The 25109-nt window shown below is 40.9% G+C and overlaps 1 protein-coding gene across 3 annotated transcripts in view; it reads left to right on the forward strand.

Moving 5' to 3' along the window:
- Positions 1-25109, forward strand: part of dlg4a (discs, large homolog 4a) — a 178594-nt gene that overhangs the window by 91269 nt on the left and 62216 nt on the right. For all 3 annotated transcript variants that reach the window (XM_079871511.1, XM_079871513.1, XM_079871510.1), the window contains exon 3: positions 9121-9177. In XM_079871511.1, coding sequence (XP_079727637.1) covers positions 9121-9177 — 57 coding nt within the window. The remainder of the gene's footprint in view (positions 1-9120; positions 9178-25109) is intronic.

Below are 25109 nucleotides of genomic sequence, written 5' to 3' on the forward strand. Positions count from 1 at the left end.
AGCAAAACCACCCGCCTCGACGAATGAGCCAGAGCCCGAGGATAAGAGGCCAGAGCTTGCCATCGTCCTGTAGTGTAGTCTCCGTGTGAATCTGACCAGGGGTGTGAGCCCACGACTCCAGGGATTTTATGGAGTCGGTACCTGAATCCTTTGTGCACCATGAGAATTGTCTGGACAATATTCTACTAGTTTGTTCGGAAGAACCACTGTTTTTGGACTGGGAGCTTTTATTTTCATTAACCTGCATAGACTGTGTTATTGTGACTGTGGCTTTAGCAAGTCTCCTCTCTCCGTCACCACAATGCTCAGCCAGTTCTCCAGCCCCATCGCTACTAGATGTCTGCAGCCCTGCGCCGTCTCTGGGATGCCCTGCCTATTACGCCTGTCCCAGAGGATCCTGCGGCTCTCGCCTTCGACCTCTTCCCTCCGTCTCGACCTGTCGGCTCCGCCCTGGCTCCTCCCACCTGCAGCTTCACCAGAGACCTTCAGCCTAGTGGCTCTTCCTGGTTCCCTCGTCCCACCGGCTCCCCCTTGGTCTATCGTCACACTGCCTTCGCCACGCTACACTCCAACCCTCCACCCCTTCGGCTGCAGCGGGTTTCTCCCTTCCTTGGGTACGCCTCTGTCCTTGGGTACGCCTCTGTCCTTGGGTACGGCTCTGTCCTTGGGTATGCCTCTGTCCTTGGGTACGGCTCTGTCCTTGGGTACGCCTCTGTCCTTGGGTACGCCTCTGTCCTTGGGTACGCCTCTGTCCTTGGGTACGGCTCTGTCCTTGGGTACGCCTCTGTCCTTGGGTACGGCTCTGTCCTTGGGTACGCCTCTGTCCTTGGGTACGCATCTGTCCTTGGGTACGGCTCTGTCCTTGGGTACGCCTCTGTCCTTGGGTACGCCTCTGTCCTTGGGTACGGCTCTGTCCTTGGGTACGCCTCTGTCCTTGGGTACGGCTCTGTCCTTGGGTACGCCTCTGTCCTTGGGTACGCCTCTGTCCTTGGGTACGGCTCTGTCCTTGGGTACGCCTCTGTCCTTGGGTACGCCTCTGTCCTTGGGTACGCCTCTGTCCTTGGGTACGGCTCTGTCCTTGGGTACGCCTCTGTCCTTGGGTACGGCTCTGTCCTTGGGTACGGCTCTGTCCTTGGGTACGGCTCTGTCCTTGGGTACGCCTCTGTCCTTGGGTACGCCTCTGTCCTTGGGTACGCCTCTGTCCTTGGGTACGCCTCTGTCCTTGGGTACGGCTCTGTCCTTGGGTACGGCTCTGTCCTTGGGTACGCCTCTGTCCTTGGGTACGCCTCTGTCCTTGGGTACGCCTCTGTCCTTGGGTACGCCTCTGTCCTTGGGTACGCCTCTGTCCTTGGGTACGGCTCTGTCCTTGGGTACGCCTCTGTCCTTGGGTACGCCTCTGTCCTTGGGTACGCCTCTGTCCTTGGGTACGGCTCTGTCCTTGGGTACGCCTCTGTCCTTGGGTATGCCTCTGTCCTTGGGTACGGCTCTGTCCTTGGGTACGCCTCTGTCCTTGGGTACGCCTCTGTCCTTGGGTACGGCTCTGTCCTTGGGTACGCCTCTGTCCTTGGGTACGGCTCTGTCCTTGGGTACGCCTCTGTCCTTGGGTACGGCTCTGTCCTTGGGTACGCCTCTGTCCTTGGGTACGCCTCTGTCCTTGGGTACGGCTCTGTCCTTGGGTACGCCTCTGTCCTTGGGTATGCCTCTGTCCTTGGGTACGGCTCTGTCCTTGGGTACGCCTCTGTCCTTGGGTACGGCTCTGTCCTTGGGTACGGCTCTGTCCTTGGGTACGGCTCTGTCCTTGGGTACGCCTCTGTCCTTGGGTACGCCTCTGTCCTTGGGTACGGCTCTGTCCTTCGGTACGGCTCTGTCCTTGGGTACGGCTCTGTCCTTGGGTACGCCTCTGTCCTTGGGTACGGTTCTGTCCTTGGGTACGGCTCTGTCCTTGGGTACGGTTCTGTCCTTGGGTACGCCTCTGTCCTTGGGTACGGCTCTGGGTACGCCTCTGTCCTTGGGTACGCCTCTGTCCTTGGGTACGGCTCTGTCCTTGGGTACGCCTCTGTCCTTGGGTACGGCTCTGTCCTTGGGTACGCCTCTGTCCTTGGTCATCCCAGTCCTCGGGTGCTCTGGCTCTGCCTCCATCGCTCGTCGCCATGGCGTCACCTAGGCCTCCAGAACCTGTTACTCCGCTCAGCGCCATCGGCTCTCGATCTGCACCTAGGGATCCATTGGCCTTGTCGACATCAGTCGTTCCCCAGATGCCGTCAGCCACCAAAACACCATCTTGGCTCCTCCCTCCTTCGACTCCGCCATGGGCTGTCGGCACTGGGAGCTCTGGGTCTGTGCCATCGGCCAACCACCAACATCGCCGTCAGGGGATCGTCGTCCGGCCATCACTATCCTTTTGTGTTGTCTGCCTCTCACCATTCCTTCACCTTCACCTGGTCCTCCTCCAAAGCCCCCTCCGGCCCTCCCTCTGTTCTGCCACTTTGCTGGAGGGGGGCAATATGTCACATTATGTTCAGTTAGTTTCATTATGAATTTTTAGTTTGTTTTCATGATCATCATGTGTTCCTTTGTTCAGTTTTCCTGCTCCTCATTATTAGTTCATATGTGTCAGCTGTGTTCTATTAATCATCCTTATTTGTGTTTGCTATATAAGGTCCCTCACATTCATTGTGTTACCCTGCCTGTGTGTTACCCTGTGTGTGTTACCCTGCCTGTTTGCCTTCCATGTGTTTATTTATCATTACACGTCGTGTTGGAGCTTGATTCTTCTGTCCTCCTGAACCCATACGCGACACCTGTGTTCCACAGACAATGAAAAGCCTGTTTCAATTGACATGAATAAGAACAGATTTTAATTTTTCAGTGAAAGTATTCATGTGAGAATCTTTTTTTTTTTTTTATCAGTATTAGCGTTGAGAAACATTGACTGTGTATGCAAATATATGTGAGAGATTAGTAATGCTTACAGAGAGATTGAAGAAATGGGGCAGAAAACAACACATTTCCCAAAACACTGACACACAATATACTTATGACATTAAGGAATGACCTTGTAAATAATTTACCATGCATTAGGGACACTAGCCACCATTTTTGACTCAACCATATTAGTATCCACGCCAGATGATGAACAGTAATCCACTAATTAGAGTGAAACATACAAACATGTGTAACATATGTTCTTATTTATGCATCTTAGCAGCTGGCTAATATGATTTGTGTCAGATCACTTTAGCATGAAGCTCATTTACATTCTTGTGTTCTGTGTGTCAAGGGCGTTTGCCTGGATATATGAAGGTCAGAAACCAAACCACTCCTCCTATCTCTCTTTCTCTCTCTCTCTCTCTCAGTAGTACCATCTGTCTTCATGTGAAACATGCCTGTGAAACACAACACGCAAACTTCCACATACATCCCTTGGTTAACATTACTGCAGAGCTTTAATAATATCACCACCAGTATCAGTGCATTACAAACAAATCAAAATTATCATGATCATTATCGGTGCTCATTATTATGGGTACAACCATTTGCACAAAAAATATTTGATTATGAATGCTTACTAAACTGTACAATTCAACATGGAAAGTGTACGTATTTTCAAAAACATTCTGAAGACCAAATGTAATCGTATGTATTATAATAATTATAATATAATCATAGTAATTATTAAATTCTATAATTGATGCAGCTCAATCCGTGCATTTGTACATCACTACTCTTTTGTATTTAAACAAATATCTAGGGCAGTGAGTGTAGTTATTAATGAAGGTGGAGATTTGTAAGCAATTTTTTAATTTTTGTGTTACATAGTATAATCTTGATATGGTATGTATGATCCTATGTAAGATGTACAGTACATTTATTTTTCCTTATGTCCTAGCTGTATATTTATGTGATACATGCTGTTTACTTTGCATTACACACACACACACACACAGTACGAATCACTGTCATGTGGTCATATGACACATCAGATCTCCTACATGCCTCCTTATGCTATTCCTGTTATTATTCAACCAGTTCAGAGAAGAAAAATAATTCTGTTCCTCCTCAAAAAGCTTCATAACACATTGATTTGAATATGATACAGTGAGGCTGGATGAGGTGGCTAAAAAAAAAATCCTTTTTTTTTTTTTTTCTGTTAGTGAAAGGAAACACATACAAAGACCAAGATAGACATTATTTCTAAAACAAAAATGTTAATATTAATATGGATACAAAATTGTTACCAGATGTTTTTTCAGCCTTGTTATGATATTTAGTATGTGGCTTGATATTGATTCATTTTCTCTGCGATAATTTTTTAAATCAGAGAAGCATCACTATCAAGTAGATTACAAATGTTACATGTACGAACTAAAATACAATCAAGTCATGTTTTCCGCAGAGTGTTTTTCACTAAAACATTTGTACAGATACATACAAAAAAAGGACATTGTCTTGATGTCAAGAAGCAAAAGTCTACAATCTACATCAAATCTTCATGTCACACAAAGCATAAAAATAAGAAGCATAAAAATACATAGCAAATGCCTCAGAATTTGGCCAGAAAAAGAAGCATTTTAATATAATTATGCTCATTTTCTTTTGGAATAGCGCATCCTTTTGCAAAAGACATTGGGAGTAACCTTCACATTTTGATTAGTATTTCTATTAGTTATGGAACAGTCTTATGTTGGCTGCTCTTTAAAATGTGATAATAAGGTGTGATATTGTTGCATATATTTGGGTTCAAATGGGAAAAAAATGACTATGGACTGTTGAACTATTAAATAAGAAAGAATTTTAAAACTGATCATTTTTTTCGATGGTCCACTTTAGACTTTCTACTAACTACACTTTATTTTGAAGGTCCGACACCAGACTTTCTACTGACTATTAGGCCACATTTACATTGCATGCTACATGTGAACCAATTCCCGTTTTTCCTGACACAGTTCGGATATGACCCATGAACATATAGGCAGGAAAAAAGCACATGGATTCTGATATTCTCAGATCAGTTTCAGGCCTCATTCATATGTGGAAGTAAATTGGATATGAATTGGTTATGTGTGTCTGCCATGTAAGCGGACAGATGAGATATTCCTCTGTCAATGCAAATCGTACATCATTGAAAAAGAGATGAATTCAGGTGGACACCAACCGTGATCACATGACTCTTCTCAGTGTCTCAATGGAGGACGAATGCTTAACCCAATGTTTTGCTGACCTTTAAAGATGGTCTGGAAAGCAATAGGATGTAATATCATTTCGTCTGCGTCCATTGCAAATCAAGCAGTTTTTACTTCCTTTTCGGCTGAAGCTTTTCCGGGTCAGTGCGTCTACCTTGGGTTGTTTCGCCAAGTATATAGTGTAAATGCTACAAGATATCGAATATGGGTCACTTTTAAAAGAAGAATGTCAAAAAAAATGGTATAGAGTCAACAAATCTGAATTGGGCATCAAGACCTGCAGTGTAAATGTGGCCTCAGTAATTTTGCAAGACAAGTACACATCAACTTATTCTACTAACCCGAACCCTAATACTCTAATGTGAGTTAGTTGACATGTACTGTAGTTGACAAGTTACTTATAGTTATGAGGAATGACTAAATGTAGAAAGAATGTGGTAAAGTGATATGAAACTGTAATGTAGTCATAATGCAATAGCTGTGCTGTTGTAATCAATGTGTGTCCACCAATCAGAAGCAAGAATTCAGCCATACCGTATGATAGGAGACTGTAATGTGCAGTCACTCCGTCATCAGGGGTTATTTTGCAATTATGACTGGCTGAGTGACTGTACATAGTCTCACTTATTACTTAGATACACACCTAATTATTAAATAAATGGACAAAATATTCGAGTTCAGATGATTTTATAATGTTAGAACAAGTGAAGAGTATACGAGATTGGAAACTAGCACAGTCTTGAAGTCTGGTCGATTTGCAATGGTCACTTATATAAAATATTGAACAGAGCAATCCTGCATTTGACCAGTTAGAAGGAGGTATTCTGATTGATCAGAGATGTATCTAATAAAATGTCTAAAGTTTGGTTTAATTAGTAATATTTTTATTGTTGAACTTCAGCACACCTCTGGAGTGTTTGACAGTATTTATGCATCTGTGAATAAAGGAGTAGGAAATTGGAGAAAATGAGACGCATTCCTTTGGGAATCTTTCAATCATTGAGCTCTCAGGATGGATTTGGGTCAGGGATGAATCTCGCGGGGTTCAGAAGGAGTGAGCCATCATCCCGAAGCTTCAGGGAATGTGTAATAATGTGAGATTTTCATCTGCCTGTGGAGAGCTCTTATCTTCAGAGTTTATTTTTGGAAACCACAACATTTCATACATGTAAAGGATTTATCATGCGGGGAAGCAATACCTGAAGCGGTTTAATCACTCAAAACTGAGCAACATCGCCACCTGCTGGTACGGCATAGAACAGCGCTGGCGCTTTCAGAACAGGGTTTAGACACATTTAACATTTCCATACTTTTCTAGACTCAAATTTCCAAACTTCTCTGTACATTTTTCAGACCAAATTTAACATAAATAGTTCATACAGCATTATTTTTGTAATACTTATATTATCTGTTTTTTTCTCTCTCCCTCGAAGTGATAACATTCGTTTGCATTATGAGGAGAAACATAAAACATGTTGTAACCTGCATATTATATTCACTTCTGACGCATGGGTTTGATACTGTAATCGTGTTTGATGTTGCACAATCACCAAACAGCAAAGTACTGTCTGATTTAGATGATCGTTTGCTGGTTTGAGTGGCATTTGATTAAATATTGATTAATTGATAAATATTGATTAAGTTCAAAAGAGAGTCGCTTATGGTAAAGACAAACTGTTTAGTGTAATGAAAATGTGTCGTGCTTGACAATTACTAAAGAACCACTTTTGCCATGAGAACACTCTGCTTGTATGATACGTGTTTAGAAATTCTTAATTTGATATTTTATGTAAATTGGGGCAATAGTCTGGAAACACAAATATTTGGTAACACTTCATTTGACAGTGTCCTTGTGTCCAGTGTCCATATGTTACATGTACTTACCATAGTAATAACAGTAAATGATGCATAATTATATGCAATTAACCCTCAACCAAATCCTAATCCTACCCTAACCCTATAGTAAGTATATTTAGTTAATTAATATTACTCAGTACTGAAATATATAATAACACTCTAACAAAGACACCTTAAAATAAAGTGTATAAACCAAATATTTTTCCATACGCTGTTTTTTCCCCATACTTATCCAGACCTGGAAATTACTCAAATCAAATTCCATACTTTTCCAAAATACGTAGGAACCCTAAGGGATTGAGGACAGCGACAAGTTACAACACTGTGTTGTTGTGTCCCTCTAAATGGGAAACAAACATTGTGCAGACTGTACTTTAGTATTTTTATGTTTGACTTTTCCTTTTATTGCTTTCTTCCTTTCTACCACTGGAAGGTCAATTCCTAGTTATGCAGTACCTGTAAATAATGATGATGATAATAATAATAATAACAATAATGTTTAATATGCAATAATAATTTAATATACTATTTCTATAAGAGTGTATACCAGACATATATTCTTCACAGAAATCATCAAATTATTGCTACATTCAAAAAATGTTATGTAAATTGTGACATTTATGTAAATGTCAGATAACTAGTTGGTAACACTTTATTTTACAGTGTGTTACTACCGTACATATGTTACATGTACTTACCATAGTAATAACAGTAAATTATGCATAATTACATGCAACTAACCCTCAACCAAATCCTAATCCTACCCTAACCCTATAGTAAGTACATGTAGTTAATTAATATTACTCAGTACTGAAATATATAATTACACTGTAACAATGACACCTTAAAATCTTTTAAAATCTTTAATAAAAAATCTTTTTATTAGTCAAAGAGATATTACAACAGACTAACAGGGTGGAAAGTGTATTTGAGGACAAGAATATCCTATAAATTCACAACCAACTCAAAAAAAAAAAAAAAACACATTCTACTGTAAACTTTCTAGAATATTTCTTAGCAAAGTTTTTCATTTTGCCGGGGACATGGTAAACATACCAACATCACAAATTTGCTCCACGTTCACTTAAATGTCATAAAATGATTGAAAAACCTCCTCACTTTCTGGGTCTGTTCTCACTTTCCTGTTTCCTAATTTACACCCATTGCTAGAGATGCACAAACATCAGCTTCAGGACTTTTCCGTCAGTGTCCTGTAGATCATGGAATCTGTCCCTGTAATGGGATGCAGTTGCTCAGACGAGCGAACACTAACTGGGGATTTCTTTAAAAATATTAAATAATATCAATCACAGATTTGCAGCATTTTCTTATACCATGCATGTCAAATATTTACAGTTTCTGAATTCCTCAGTAGGAAAAAAAATGGTGTAAGAATGTAATTAAATTCATTAAATACAATGATTCTTTCACTAAATTCAATTCATCATGAAATCTGAAATTTTACAACAATTCTGTTTGATTCAAGTACATTTAGACTATTATAGTAATTATAAAACCATATAGTCAGTGTATTAAAGTACTTTTATATTATTGATGTAGATAGCTGATTCAATGCTTTATAGTGCGTTATGATGCATCAATGCATGTTTACAGTTCACCCAAAAATAAAATCATTTTCTCACCCTCAAGTTGTTCCAAACCTGTATGAATTTCATCTGCTGAAGAACAATTGATGGTCCCATTGACTTCCACAGTATTTTTTCCCCCATACTATGGAAGTCAATGGGGTCCATCTACTGTCTGGTCCTAACATTCTTCAAAATGTCTTCTATTGTGTTCAGCAGAAACTCATACAGGTTTGAGGGCAAAATTTTTTCATTTTTGGGAAAAACTATCCCTTTATTTGTATCCACCTTGTTTTGCAACACAGAAGTAAGCCATTTTCTGTGAATGTGCGAGACTTCTGATTCATTAGCGAGTAGCTTGAAGAATAACCGGAAGCCTCGCAAATTCAAGTTACAAATGTGCCTGCTCTGAAGTCTCTGATTTAATGCTTTTTTATCCTATTGGTTTGTTGTTGAGTTATCCTCCCTCCTCTCCTGTTTTCTTTCTTTCACAGCCAGTGTTGCTGTCCTCTGGTCAAACGCCTCTGTACACGTCTGCGGTCTCCACACTGGTAAGAGCACTCATGTGTCACTGCTGTCCGGGAGGCAGAACTGCACCTGTAGTCTGCAGGAACTGCTTGTGTTTGTGATCATTCCATCATCCTTTTTCATGCCATTTGATCACATCATTATAACCGTGGAAATATCTCACCCAACCAGTCAGTTTTAATCCACATATTGTTGGTTTCTCATAATTTTTTACTCAAAGGCCCGTCATTGTCCAACACAATACATTTCCTACGGTATTTCTGCTATGAATGTGCGAGACTTCTGATTCATTAGCGAGTAGCTTGAAGAATAACCGGAAGCCTCGCAAATTCAAGTTACAAATGCGCCTGCTCTGAAGTCTCTGATTTAGATTTAGTCTCTGTCGCTGCTTGTTTTCAAGTTTTTTTGTGAACAGAAACTGGAAATGTTGATACATTTATTTTGTGATTCTATGAGATTCAAGATTCTGTATGTTTAACAATAAAAATAACTATAGTTATTGAGGAGAAAAAATATGATTTCAGTTTACATCTTGATTTTTAGTATTTTAACCATTTAATTATATATATATATATATATACAGACCCTTTCCAAAAAATTAGAATATCATGGAAAAGTTTATTTATTTCCATAATTCCATTCAAAACGTTAAACTTCCATAGATTATAGATTCAGGGCCCACAACTTAAACGATTTCAAGTATTTAGTTGTTTATTTGTCCCTGATTTGGGCTTCCAGCTCATAAAACCCACGAAAACAGGATTTCAAAAAATTAGAATATTACATGAAATCACACAGTAATTACACAGTGATCCCATGGTCATTGAACCAGGTTTTGGTTCTTTTGGCAGTGTGGGCCGGTGCAAATCCTGCTGGAAAATGAAGGAAGCATGAAGTGCTCTGGAAATGTCCTGATAGACGTAGGCCTGTCACGATAACAAATTTTGCTGGATGATAAATTGTCCAAGAAATTATTGCGATAAACGATAATATTGTCATTCGAGACCATTTTCATCTAATATAATGATAATGGCATAATAATGCAGGTACACCTTTTCAAAGATCTATAAACTTTTATTTCTTAAGAATATTAAACATTGAAAACAGAAAAACATTTTAAATATCCACAAAAAATGAACAAAACAACCAAAAACAATAAAAGCAATGGACTCTCAGTGTCTGTTAACAAAAAAATCACTTGAATAAATACCAAAAACAATAAATAAAATGGATGTAAACAAAAATTGCACTTCAAAAAATATGAAACATTAGGCTCAGACATAAATAGTGATACATTCCATAACAGGCAAAACTGCCGATTAGGACCTTTGAAAACAAATTTAAAAAAGCCTCAACAGGATACCACCGCATTTTGCACTGTCCTCCTGTTACTTTGTCGACTAAACAAACGCCCGAGTGATTGTGTAATTTACTGTCGGGAAGACGGAGACGCGCTTTATTGCGTGTATATGCTACGCACTGAAAATACTTGGGTAGGATTAGGGGTGAGGAATGCGTGCGTATTAAACGGCATAAAGTGCGTATCATATGCACGCAAAAACTATTTTTGGCGTATAAATGGCACGAGAAATAACATTCGTGGTATAGATACGCATTTTCATGAGATCGGGCTCGCTGTCGCGTTTGGCTTTGAAATCAATTCCATCTTTTTCTTTTTTTTCCCCTCCAACTCACAACTAGCGTCTTTTCCGTCTCTCCCGGCAGTCGCCGCAAGCAGTCCCGCCGGCGCTTTCCCATACAAAGACCATGTGACTGACAAGCGCCGCGGCGTCGCCACCCCACACAAAGACCATGCAACTGACAAGAGGGTTCACTCCTCCTATACGCTAAGGAACCGAGAGTGGTCATCCAGTCTATTTGGTAGAGAGCATGGTAGAGAGAGAGAGAGACGAGGAAAACAAACAAGCATGCAAATGGAATTATCGCGGCCGGAAAAATTATCGAGCTCTTTTTTTTTTATCGTGCGATTAATTGATTTATTGACTATCGTGACAGGCCTAGGTAGACGGCTGCGTTGACTCTGGATTTAATAAAGCACAGTGGACCAAAGTCCTCTTTTCTGATGAGAGCAAATTTTGCATCTCATTTGGAAACCAAGGTCCCAGAGTCTGGAGGAAGAATGGAGAGGCACACAATCCAAGATGCTTGAAGTCCAGTGTGAAGTTTCCACAGTCTGTGTTGGTTTGGGGAGCCATGTCATCGGCTGGTGTTGGTCCACTGTGCTGTCCACTCAACGCAGCCGTCTACCAGGACATTTCCAGAGCACTTCATGCTTCCTTCAGCAGACAAGCTTTATGGAGATGCTGACTTCATTTTCCAGCAGGATTTGCACCTGCACCTGCTTAATTATGGAAATAAATAAACTTTTCCATGATATTCTAATTTTTTGGAAAGGGTCTGTATATATATATATATATATATATATATGAGAACTTCTGATTAGGGAATGTGAATAAAAATGTTAATAATCAAGTCAAACTCATCATTACAATTTCTACAATTACTGGAAAAAAATATGAATGACACATCCTTTGTGTCATTGTTCTTCACAGTGGCATTATCATGATTGTTTAATTGTTATTATCTTCATAAACGTCACTGAACTGGGTCGTCGAATAATCAAGTCAAATTTAAGTCAATTTAATGTTTATAATATCTTCAATATATTCATGCCTTATATTCGCATAATCAGGCATTTGAGATTTGCTGTGTAGTGTATATATCGCCTTAATGTCTATATGAAATGCCATGGGCCAAATGACATCACACACACAAACACACACACACACACACACACTCTGTAAAAAAACGGTAAAAATGTACAACCTGCAGTTAAGGTCTTTTCACTTTTGTGAATTTACATACTGATGAAGAAAATGAAGTTGAACATCAAAACTCAACAAGTAGAAATGACAGAAATTGTTGTTACAAGTTAAATGGATGCAAACAAAGTTGGCATTTTAGAATAAAGACATTTTTACAGTTTTTTTTTCATGTATTGCATCAATGTCAGGTTGTTTTCACAGTAGCTTCCTTCATATGTCTATATGGTATTTCTCTGTCGCCTGAAGTCATCATTTTCTCTGTGCTGTCAGACCCACATCAGCAAACTCATCACTCTGCTGCAGAGTATCAACTTTAAACACACACACAGTTTCAGCCTATTATTTCTGACAGCTCATATATCTGCCTGGAACAATGTTGTTTCCTTATAGATCTGCTTAACGCATCTCACTATGATGCAAATATTCTTATAACACGTGTGCTGTGTGTTGGATGGCTAGAATTAAGGTTTTATTAAAACAAAGTGCTAAATGCATCAACTAATCAACACTGTCAGATAATCATTTATAATAATGTTCCTTCAGTTACTGGAGGAGAAAAAGAGTCTGAGAAAGATCTCAGTTTGATTTCATACTCCAATATACACAAATTATTTATTAAAAAAATGGCAATGATTTATTGCCATATACGTTAGGATTTTTGTTCAGTGTATTGACCCATCTTTCTCTTTCTCTGAGTTAATGTAGTGCCTTAAATGCTCCTGTAGAGGGCGGTGTGCTGTCAGCTGTTCACTAACGGTCGGTCACTGTCAGGAACATCAACAGGAAGTGATTGGCCAAACCTGAGCTTATGCTTCAAAGAGTTACTTTTGACTGACGTATCTACTTTGTTTTAGATTTTTCTTCTAAAATGCCTTAAAGGTTTTAAAAATAGACACAAATACATCAATCATTGAGGCAGATAAAATTAGCTCTGGCTCTGGACTTCATATTTTCATCTTAGACTTTAGAGCAAATCTGAGTACAGTTTGAGACGTTGAGATCTCTTTTGAAACTCTGTAGGAAAAACGTACAGAAGGAGGAGACTTGATTTGCTCTCATGAAATTGAAGGTGTGATAGTCTATTCTTCCCTATTGTGACGTATATCTGAGTAAAACGGCTTCTCGAACGAGAACAAATGAAGATTTTGGGACCAGATTTTGTCCATGGGGAGTGATTGGATGGTGGTGGTTTGCTATTGGTGGATCTCATGTGAGTGACAGTTGGCTCCGCCCTCGTGCCAGTAAACACATTATCAGAAGAGAAGAGTTTCATTCTACTACTCTATAAAGAAGAAATGTTATGGAGACAAAATACTTCAAAATCTCAAAATTGACGAGTTAGTGTAAAAAAAACAATTGGTTTGTCTGTAGTTTCTTGCCTTAATCTCATTGCTGTCTAGGAGAAACAATTGAGATATAAGATAGATTTGACTGGGAATATAGGATCTTTCCCGTATGGGCGCACACACACACACACACACACACATGCACAGCACTCAAACATTTTAAACAGGAGGTTGAGACAGTGAGACTCTGGTGTCCATAGCAACGGAACTGCTGCTGATGATATTAACACGTTTGAAGTGCCAAGGAGGCAAGTGAAATCTTCCTAAGCTTCCATCTCTCTCTCCCTCTCTCTCTCTCACACACACACACACACTCACACACTCGTTTTCCATTTCTAAATGACAGGCTGTAGGATGTGGTGAGATGAGGAGAAAACACACACACACACACACACACACACACACACACACAGCAGGGTACAAGAACCAGCAAACACCGAACACTCATCCACAGAGAACATGGATGGGTGAGGAGTACAAAAGAATTATGTAATTATAGATAGATAGATTGATAGAGAGAACAACCGATTAATAGATAGATAGATAGATAGATAGAGAGAACGAACGAACGAACGAACGATAGATGGATGGATGGATGGATGGATAGATAGATGGATAGAACAATAGATAGATAGTGAGATAGATAGTGAGAATGATAGATAGATAGATAGATAGATAGAGAACAATAGATATAGAGATAGAGAGAACAAAAGATAGATAGATAGAGAGAGAGAACAATAGATAGATAGATCGATAGAACAATAGATAGATAGATCGATAGAACAATAGATAGATAGTGAGAACGATAGATAGATAGATAGATTCCAAAGAGTCGTGTGATAAGTTATGAAGATCACTAAATTTGATCACAATAGAAATGTCCTGCCATTAATTCCACATTTCTTTCGCCGCTGTAGATTTAGCAGGAAACACTGGGGGAACAGACATTAGTGTTCGTCAAATCAAATTAGTATATCATCACTCTTTTGTACGCTCATGGCAAGGAGTAAAAAGCAGTTAGTGGGTGCATGCCTTAGTATGCATATGAATATATGTGTGTGTGTGTGTGTCTGTGTCTGTGTCTGTGTGTGTGTGTGTTTATTGCTGCACTGGACAGTCTATGAACAGAGTCGGCTCTGTTGCGTAACAAGCTCTGATGTCACTGGACCTCTAATTGGCTGCCGGTTTGATTTGCATATATACCGAATGGTAAAGCACAACTTGCTTTGTGAGTGTAAACAAGCAAAGTTATAATAAAACTGCATATGGGAATAGTGGAATTAATTAATTAATCATACTGTTCTTTTTTTCTAATAGATAAATAAAGCGCTGAGATCATGAAAAACTCTAGAATTGAAGGAGAGGGAGATGTGATGCACTACAGGGGAAATGATGTGAGATGAGAACGAGAGGAGCTGAAGGAACGAGTAAATGATGGAAGTGAGGATGAGTCCTGAGGGAATTGGAGGGAGTTCATAACTGGCTCTTGTTTACACACCCCTGATACTGTACAGACCTGGATTTAATTCGGCCCACTCTGAAACATTCATTGGATTCAAAAGATTAAGAATGAACCAGTAGGCAAGAAGCAGTTTCAAACTGATAATTCATTAAATGAATCACATTTTAGTTATTGTGTTAAATGCTCAGCTGGGAACTCATTTCCAAATCTAATATTTGTTGGTCAGGCCAGTTTGTATTTTAGAGAAAATAGGCTGGCATAGTTTTTTTTTACCAGGGTTTCAGTGGTGTTATGCTCATCGTGAACCTTTATCGTTGCCTTTTCCTTTAAAAGTGTGTCACTAATGGCGTGTCCAGGTGGCTAAATGGAGAGTGTTGGCATCAGTTCACCAGTGTGTGTGTGTGTGTGCCAGCCTGTCGTCTGTGTGCCAGTGAGGGCACTGAGAGGACACTGCTTTCCGTAATGCTTGCATGGACATCACCAATGATATACTGTACACGCATCGGCCACTTTATTAGGTACACCTTGCTAGTACTGAGTTTGACCCCCTTTTGCCTTCAGAACTGCCTTAATTCTTCATGGCAAAGATTCAACAAGGCTCTGGAAACATTCCTCTGAGATTTTGCTCCATATTGACGATAGAATCACACATTTGTTGCAGATTTTCAGACATGATGTGAATCTCCTGTTCCTCCACATCCCAAAACTGCTCTACTAGATTGAGATCTGGTGACTGGAGGCCGTTTGAGTTTAGTGAACTCACTGTCATGTTCAAGAAACCAGTTTGAGATGATTTGTGAAGTGCGTTATCCTGCTGGAAGTATCAGAAGATGGTCATAAAGGACTGGACATGGTCAGTAATCGGACGGGATTAACTTTACAAGGGTAGATGGAGTAATGTCATTTTACCACAGGACGTCTGTTATATTAATGGCTAATTTGCATTCATGTGTTGCTTCCTGATATCACGTGCGTAAACAACCCATATTTATATATATATAAAACAGTTATGTCTGGTCGAACAATGTATTAACTACAGGTTGGATTGTGTTGGTAAAAGGCACTTACCTAACGCTAAAAGATGTTTCGTGCCTCTAACAAGTGCTGTCGATCTTCTTTCTGATCTGAATGGTGTGTGGAAAACACTTGAGTTTTGCCACAGACTCGTCCCAGCGTCTAGAACGCAACTGAATGCTTTTTCAAGCGTCTCCATACTTGAAAAATCGCAGAAAACTACTTTTAAACAGGAAATGACGAAATATTTACTTACATATTTACAGCGGGTCTATTCGCACGGGATTAGTATTACCTGAGGTCATTTTTTTTCAGACCTTTTTACTGAAGGTAAAAGTCGCTGTAATCTTTACTGACATTGTCCATCATGATTACTGAGATGGCACGTTCAGACGGGACTATAATCTGCGAAACTCTGGTAATTATTACTTTACCCCACCTCTCCATGTTAAACTAGTCCCGTCCGAATAGGGTTTAAGGCTCAGGTGGGACTGAGAGGCAAAGTGTGTCAAGAAAATATATAACACACTGTTACACACCAGCAGCCTGAACCGCTGATACAACGCAGGATGATCCACGCTTTCATGTTGTTTACACCGAACCCTGACCCGACCATCTGAACGTCACTGCAGAAATCCAGACTCAGAGCAGTCGATGTTCCTCCAGTCTTCTGGTGTCCAGTTTTGGTGAGCTCGTGTGAATTGTAGCTTCAGTTTGTGTTCTCATCTGACAGGAGCGACACCGGTGTGTGTCTTCTGCTGCTGGAGCTCTTCTGCTTCAAGGTTTGATGTGTTGAGCGTTCAGAGATTGGTGTGTGTTCAGAGACGCTCTTCTGCTTCAAGGTTGGACGTGTTGTGCGTTCAGAGATTGGTGTGTGTTCAGAGACGCTCTTCTGCTTCAAGGTTGGACGTGTTGTGCGTTCAGAGATTGGTGTGTGTTCAGAGACGCTCTTCTGCTTCAAGGTTGGACGTGTTGTGCGTTCAGAGATTGGTGTGTGTTCAGAGACGCTCTTCTGCTTCAAGGTTGGACGCGTTGAGCGTTCAGAGATTGGTGTGTGTTCAGAGACGCTCTTCTGCTTCAAGGTTGGATGTGTTGAGCGTTCCGAGATTGGTGTGTGTTCACAGACGCTCTTCTGCTTCAAGGTTCGACGTGTTGAGCGTTTCAGAGATTGGTGTGTGTTCAGAGACGCTCTTCTGCTTCAAGGTTGGACGTGTTGAGCGTTCAGAGATCGGTGTGTGTTCAGAGACGCTCTTCTGCTTCAAGGTTGGACGTGTTGAGCGTTCAGAGATTGGTGTGCGTTCAGAGACGCTCTTCTGCTTCAAGGTTGGACGTGTTGAGCGTTCAGAGATTGGTGTGTGTTCAGAGAAGCTCTTCTGCTTCAAGGTTGGACGTGTTGAGCGTTCAGAGATTGGTGTGTGTTCAGAGACGCTCTTCTGCTTCAAGGTTGGACGTGTTGAGCGTTAAGAGATTGGTGTGTGTTCAGAGACGCTCTTCTGCTTCAAGGTTTGACGTGTTGAGTGTTCAGAGATTGGTGTGTGTTCAGAGACGCTCTTCTGCTTCAAGGTTGGACGTGTTGAGCGTTCAGAGATCGGTGTGTGTTCAGAGACGCTCTTCTGCTTCAAGGTTGGACTTGTTGAGCGTTCAGAGATTGGTGTGTGTTCAGAGACGCTCTTCTGCTTCAAGGTTGGACGTGTTGAGCGTTCAGAGATTGGTGTGTGTTCAGAGACGCTCTTCTGCTTCAAGGTTGGACGTGTTGAGCGTTCAGAGATTGGTGTGTGTTCAGAGACGCTCTTCTGCTTCAAGGTTTGACGCGTTGAGTGTTCAGAGATTGGTGTGTGTTCAGAGACGCTCTTCTGCTTCAAGGTTGGACGTGTTGAGTGTTCAGAGATTGGTGTGTGTTCAGAGACGCTCTTCTGCTTCAAGGTTGGACGTGTTGAGCGTTCAGAGATTGGTGTGTGTTCAGAGACGCTCTTCTGCTTCAAGGTTGGACGTGTTGAGTGTTCAGAGATTGGTGTGTGTTCAGAGATGCTCTTCTGCTTCAAGGTTGGACGTGTTGAGCGTTCAGAGATTGGTGTGTGTTCAGAGACGCTCTTCTGCTTCAAGGTTGGACGTGTTGAGTGTTCAGAGATTGGTGTGTGTTCAGAGACGCTCTTCTGCTTCAAGGTTGGACGTGTTGAGCGTTCAGAGATTGGTGTGTGTTCAGAGACGCTCTTCTGCTTCAAGGTTGGACGTGTTGAGTGTTCAGAGATTGGTGTGTGTTCAGAGACGCTCTTCTGCTTCAAGGTTGGACGTGTTGAGCGTTCAGAGATTGGTGTGTGTTCAGAGACGCTCTTCTGCTTCAAGGTTGGACGTGTTGAGCGTTCAGAGATTGGTGTGTGTTCAGAGAAGCTCTTCTGCTTCAAGGTTGGACGTGTTGAGTGTTCAGAGATTGGTGTGTGTTCAGAGACGCTCTTCTGCTTCAAGGTTGGACGTGTTGAGCGTTCAGAGATTGGTGTGTGTTCAGAGACGCTCTTCTGCTTCAAGGTTGGACGTGTTGAGTGTTCAGAGATTGGTGTGTGTTCAGAGACGCTCTTCTGCTTCAAGGTTTGACGTGTTGAGCGTTCAGAGATTGGTGTGTGTTCAGAGACGCTCTTCTGCTTCAAGGTTGGACGTGTTGAGTGTTCAGAGATTGATGTGTGTTCAGAGACGCTCTTCTGCTTCAAGGTTGGACGTGTTGAGCGTTCAGAGATTGGTGTGTGTTCAGAGACGCTCTTCTGCTTCAAGGTTGGACGTGTTGAGCGTTCAGAGATTGGTGTGTGTTCAGAGACGCTCTTCTGCTTCAAGGTTGGACGTGTTGAGCGTTCAGAGATTGATGTGTGTTCAGAGACGCTCTTCTGCTTCAAGGTTGGACGTGTTGAGTGTTCAGAGATTGGTGTGTGTTCAGAGACGCTCTTCTGCTTCAAGGTTGGACGTGTTGAGCGTTCAGAGATTGGTGTGTGTTCAGAGACGCTCTTCTGCTTCAAGGTTGGACGTGTTGAGCGTTCAGAGATTGGTGTGTGTTCAGAGACGCTCTTCTGCTTCAAGGTTTGACGTGTTGAGCGTTCAGAGATCGGTGTGTGTTCAGAGACGCTCTTCTGCTTCAAGGTTTGACGTGTTGAGCGTTCAGAGATTGGTGTGTGTTCAGAGACGCTCTTCTGCTTCAAGGTTGGACGTGTTGAGTGTTCAGAGATTGGTGTGTGTTCAGAGACGCTCTTCTGCTTCAAGGTTGGACGTGTTGAGTGTTCAGAGATTGGTGTGTGTTCAGAGACGCTCTTCTGCTTCAAGGTTGGATGTGTTGAGCGTTTCAGAGATTGGTGTGTGTTCAGAGACGCTCTTCTGCTTCAAGGTTGGACGTGTTGAGCGTTCAGAGATTGATGTGTGTTCAGAGACGCTCTTCTGCTTCAAGGTTGGACGTGTTGAGTGTTCAGAGATTGATGTGTGTTCAGAGACGCTCTTCTGCTTCAAGGTTGGACGTGTTGAGTGTTCAGAGATTGGTGTGTGTTCAGAGACGCTCTTCTGCTTCAAGGTTGGACGTGTTGAGTGTTCAGAGATTGGTGTGTGTTCAGAGACGCTCTTCTGCTTCAAGGTTGGATGTGTTGAGCGTTCAGAGATTGGTGTGTGTTCAGAGACGCTCTTCTGCTTCAAGGTTTGATGTGTTGAGCGTTTCAGAGATTGGTGTGTGTTCAGAGACGCTCTTCTGCAGATCTCGGTTGTATCGAGTGCTTATTTGAGTTACTCTTGCCTTTCTATCAGCTGAATCAGTCTGGTCATTCTCCTCTGACATCAACACTGCATTTCTCCCACAGAACTGACGCTCACTGGATATTTTCTCTTTTTCGGATCATTCTCTGTAAACCCTAGAGATGGTTGTGTGTGAAAATCCCAGTAGATCAGATGAAATACTCAGACCATGTTCAAAGTCACTTAAATCTTTCTTCCTCATTCTGATGCTCAGTTTGAACTTCAGCAGATCGTCTTGATCATCTCTAAATACAGTTGCTGCATGAGATTTGCTGATCACTGATTAGATATTTGTTAACAAGTCGTTGAACAGTTATACCTAATAAAGTGAATGGTGAATGTATATACACACACACAATGCTATACTATACCATATGAATTAATTATAACTATATACTGAACAGCCACCTAAACACCCTAGCAACCATTCAGAATACCTTAGCAACTGCATAATAGCACTATTGCAACTCAAAACACCCGGAAGCCAGTTTTTCACAGGCAAGCACCACTGAGATTTTCTTTAGAAAATCTTGAAATGCAGTTATTTATTTTATTTCTTCTGCTCTCCGTCCTATGCCAGCTGTAGGGACATTATGCGGCCTGTGTGCATGTGTGTGTGTGTGTGTGTGTGTGTGTGTGTGTGTGTGTGTGTGTGTGTGTTGTTCATGTGCTCAGGATTCACTCTTGCTCATCGCCCACCACAGGTTCAGGAAAGCTCTTTATGTGTGTGTTTGAAAGTGATTTGATTACCTTTTGCTACAAGGATCTCCTCTAGGCACTACACTCGACACTCTCTACCTCTTTTGCATTTTTTCACCACTCTTTTACTAAAAAACTTGCTGTTGTGTGTGTGTGTGAGAGAGGCTTCTATGTCTATTCAAAGGTTCTTGCTCACTAATGAATGTTTAAAGTTGTCCCTGCAGCTCTGAGGTAATTACTGAACAGACTTTTGCTGAGACAAATGGTCTGGGGGATCCTCCAACGCAATAGAGAGAGAGAGAGAGAGAGAGCGCGAGAGAGAGAGAGAGAAGTGGGTGGTTGAGATGAAAATGGAGGCAGAGAGAAGGATTGAGATAAAGAAGGAGAGAAGAGTAGAGCCCATGTGGTTTCTCATTTATGTGAGCCTTTCAACTCGGAGTGTCTTACGTAATACTTGTGAGTATGCACTGGAAAACGGTTTTGTGGTGAAATGCATCGTGGGGCATTTGTGTTTCCTTAGGTCAAAGCAGTTCAGCTGGCATGCACTTTACAGTGACTACTGTCACACGACCTCATTCCATTGCATGTTTAATTCAGCAAGTGACAGTTATGATCTCGGAAATGCTATTTCACATTTTATGTTAGATTTTTATCACATTTTGTGCAAAAAGATGGTAACTTTTGTCAGTATGAACAAATAATCTGTGAATTAGGTTTCTGAATTGTCCATTGTACCTAAAACACTAATTTGGACAAACTTTTGCAAAGGGTTCATACACTCACAGAAAAAATTAAATGATCGTGTCATTTATTAAAAGTGGATTTTTATTTTGGTCTGATCGAAAATCATAGTTTTGTTCAGTTTGTCTAAAACCATAGAACAAATTAAAATAAACTATTTTGTTTAAATATTATTTTTGCTTGACACCAGTGTTGATGTTCAGAACACTAGACAGATTCACTGACCGATGAAATTTTTTTTTTTTTTTTCTACATAACAAAAAATGATGCATATTTTAAAAGGACACCACAACAAACATTGAAGTTGTCTTTATTTATAGTAAGTGAACTAAATTAAACATTGACTAACAAAATATTTTTAGTGAAAATTCTTCTCTCGTTACAGCTTACTTAACGTTTGTTTATGGCTTAATTAAGTTGTAAAAGAAATATTATATTGACCAACACTAATATTAATAGATTAAATCAAGAAATATTATATTGACCTACATTAAAGAAAATATATCGATTAAGAATATGGTATTTATAATAAATATTTTTACTTTGTATGAATGTTTTTGTCTTTGCGGAAATAAATGTTTTTGATTAATATTAAAGTATAATTTTTTTAGGGCTCTGAACTTTTTCTGAAAAAATACTTTTCCATTTCAAATACATCCTTTGTTTTATTTTCATCACACTCTTTTCATCTTTCTCTGTATTTACCTTTGCGTCCATTAACCTCAGACCCTGCCATTATTATGCAAAAGCACTGAGCATCTATCAGATACGCAGAGAGATTTCTGCTGACACTCACGCCTCTTCTGCACCACAACCCCCCAACCTTTAAGCAATATTAATGTATAAGGGGAAGCAGTTAAAAGCAGGTCATTATCATAGGTCTTATTTCCCAGAGGACATTTCTGTCATGCATTTCCAAGTTGAGCTGGATGATTCAGTCCTCTCTTGGAAAACTGGGTGTCTCCTCAATAGTGAATATGAACCGGTGTGATGATATATGCTAGCATGTGTAATACTCTGGAGTGCAGTCAGCTTCAATAGAATCAGGCTAAAGACATGCGCTCTCTGCAAATCAACCGGAAATACACAATAGAGTATTGCTGAGTATTTTAGGACACCATTACAGAAGTGCTGGGAAAGTACAGTGGGACACTGGTGGTTTCAGATGGTATTAAAGTGCTAGAGCGATGTCTGTGTTAGCCAAAACTAGTTCGCATTCCAGTTCCATCGTCCTGAAGTCAATGGGTTTTTGGTTAAACGTGAACACAAGCTCAAGATATATTCAACTTTTATTCTATGACATGAAATACATCAGTAATACCATGTTGTGTTTTTTTTAAAGCTTTTACTTACCTTGAAAAAAGCGGTTGATAACAAGAGGTTGTTGGGGACATTAAAGGCCCTGATATAAAGCGATATTGAAGAAAAAACTAGTGTGACGTCATCTTGAACAAAATCAGGCCCAAACGAACTTCGTTTGGAATTTGTTTCTGGATTTCAAAACAGCTTGCCAAAGCAAACTTTCCAGAAAGGTTCGCTTACTGTGCGTTCACACCGCCGCCGGCGAGAGCGTCAAGGTGGCCGCAAGTCATTCATTTTCAATGCGAGTTGGCGGCAAGCTCTGGCGAGGGCGGCGAGAAGAGTTGAAGTCAGGTCAACTTTATGGTAATGAGCTATTATGCGGTTCGGTGGCAACCAATCGGAATGTAGAAGTCCTCCGCTTGAGAGGATTCCATAGAACTCAGTCAAGTAATTCGATCTACGTCAGAGCGTCCCCGCATCTTTCTATGGAGTCGTTGGCAGGGCGGCGAGAGCGAATTTTGCCACTCTCGCCGGCGGCGGTGTGAACGCACAGTTAGGCTGGTAAACAGCTTCGTATCACCATTGGTTCATGGTGATGATGTAATAGGTGGGTGTGGCTCTGAGGCTCCGCCTTCTTTGATGTGTAGATCTTCTGGTTTATTTCTTCTGTTCAGAGGAACAGAGGTCAGACGCGAGTAAAAACATGAACACACTGGAGAGCTGCTTTACAGTAGAAGATGAAGTTGTAATTCTAATTGAAAGTGACACTGTCACAGTTTAATACTGTCAAGCCGCTTGCTTTAAAGCAATATTGTATAAAGCGGTATATAAATAAACGTGACATGACTGGAGGACTGAAGCGCTGAATTGCAGAGCTTGTGCAAACATCTCCACATTACTATGATCAGATGCTTTCTTAACTGCTGTTTTCTCACTGATGTCACTTTTGTTGTGTTATTGAGAGGAAAGCACTCAGCTCATATTTACATACTGAACTAAACGTCACTCTCAGCAGAATGGGCAGCGTCGGGACTGTCACTAACAGTGTACCACTGGTTACATATTTCAAACTTCTTTTTACCTCCACATGAACAACGAGAAAGAACTTTCGTCATCACAGCGAACAGGTAAACTCATCTACTATAGTCTGCTTTCACAGCCTCACACCGTGTCCTAACTACATACTACATACAGTAGTCCTAACTACTAACTACACGCGACAAAAGGTTCTTTTCCATGTTAATCAGAGTTTTTGTCCTAACCGGCCATGACGGCGACACGCGACAATTCTATTTTAGAAACGGTTTCTATTTTTCTGCGACGTCGCGCTGGAACAACAAACACAAAGTGTGGCGATGATAATCTCAGGCACTGTTTATGTGCTTTATTTAATGTTAAAAGCGTGTAATGTGACTTTGAATATCATTTACTGCTCCAGCTTTGTGGCTGTAAAAGCAACAATGGATAATTCATCTCAGATTTTGAAATTAAACAAATGGAAACAAGAACGTTCAAACTGTGAACAAACAAGTGTATTATTTGACAAAGATTGTTTTAGTAACTCAGTAGCCTATGTATTTTTAATAATGTTTAAATGGTGTAATATTTGTGAATTTGATTATGTAGCTACTTATCCATTTTCTTGCGAGTGCGTCAAGATTACTCTCTGGTGCCGTGCACTCGCCGCGAGACTCCGCCCACATGCTGTTCTGATTGGCTGTGGGTTTTGATTGATTTTGACGCATCTCGCATGTCTGTGTGGACAGACAAATTATTTGTCACTGGAATCTTATTGCTTCGCGTCTGGTTCTTAGGACGAGCATAATGGCGGTGACGTTGAAGTCATGTGACCATGGTTTAGTTCGTTCATAGAATACGTTTAGCCTTTTACTTCTGCTGATTGTGTTTAGGCTTCAAAATTCATAAAAGTTGTGCTCTTTTGAAAAAACTTTTTTTGGTCACAGAGCTTATTTTTTCTGCAATAATCCAAAAGCTAATGGAAAAATCATATTGGGTTTTTTGTCAAGGGCTCCAGTTGATGCTAACTAAGTTCCGGGTTCATATGATGTGTTTTATGGAGCTAATAAATCACATGTGTATATTAGATCTGTGTATTAAAGTGACAGTAGCATAATATACGGTACCTACTGCTATATGCTGTTAATATGAATCAAACAATAAAAGAAAAACAGATAATCACTCCCTGCTCTTGACTGAATTAACTTTACCTTTATAAGAAATCATTTCTTACTTGAATGCTGCTGTTAAATGCTCTGGCGAGGAGATAACCATGGCGGACTGCACAGCTCTCTCTGGGCGGGGTCTATGCTAATAGGGCGGAGTCCCAGCAATCGTGGGCGGGGCCTAAGCATAGGTGACATCACAAATGCTAGAATCTGCAAATGGCTCTTTCTGAGACACTGCTTATGATTTATGGGGATTAACAAAACAGGAGTGGGTTTTATTTATTTATTTTTACCATGGTTGTGTGCACACTGCCGACACATGTATGTTCAAACTCCATGTAATAGTGAATTTTGCATAATAGGTCCCCTTTAACGTATAAAGTTAAGAGCAGATTGGGGACACACATATAAAGCATATTTTAAAAACGTAATTATTTATTTGCATCATATTACCAGCAATAATTAGATATCCTGCCTAGCGTTGTTGTGGTAACTTTCCATGTGAAGCTAATGGTGAAATTACGTGGTCTTTCGTTGCTCCCTTCGCCAAGTGGGCTCCAAACGGCTTATGACACGCAAGTGCCCTGCTCCCTACAAAGT

This window comes from Squalius cephalus, assembly GCF_949319135.1.
Source record: "Squalius cephalus genome assembly, chromosome: 5".
NCBI lineage: Eukaryota > Metazoa > Chordata > Actinopteri > Cypriniformes > Leuciscidae > Squalius > Squalius cephalus.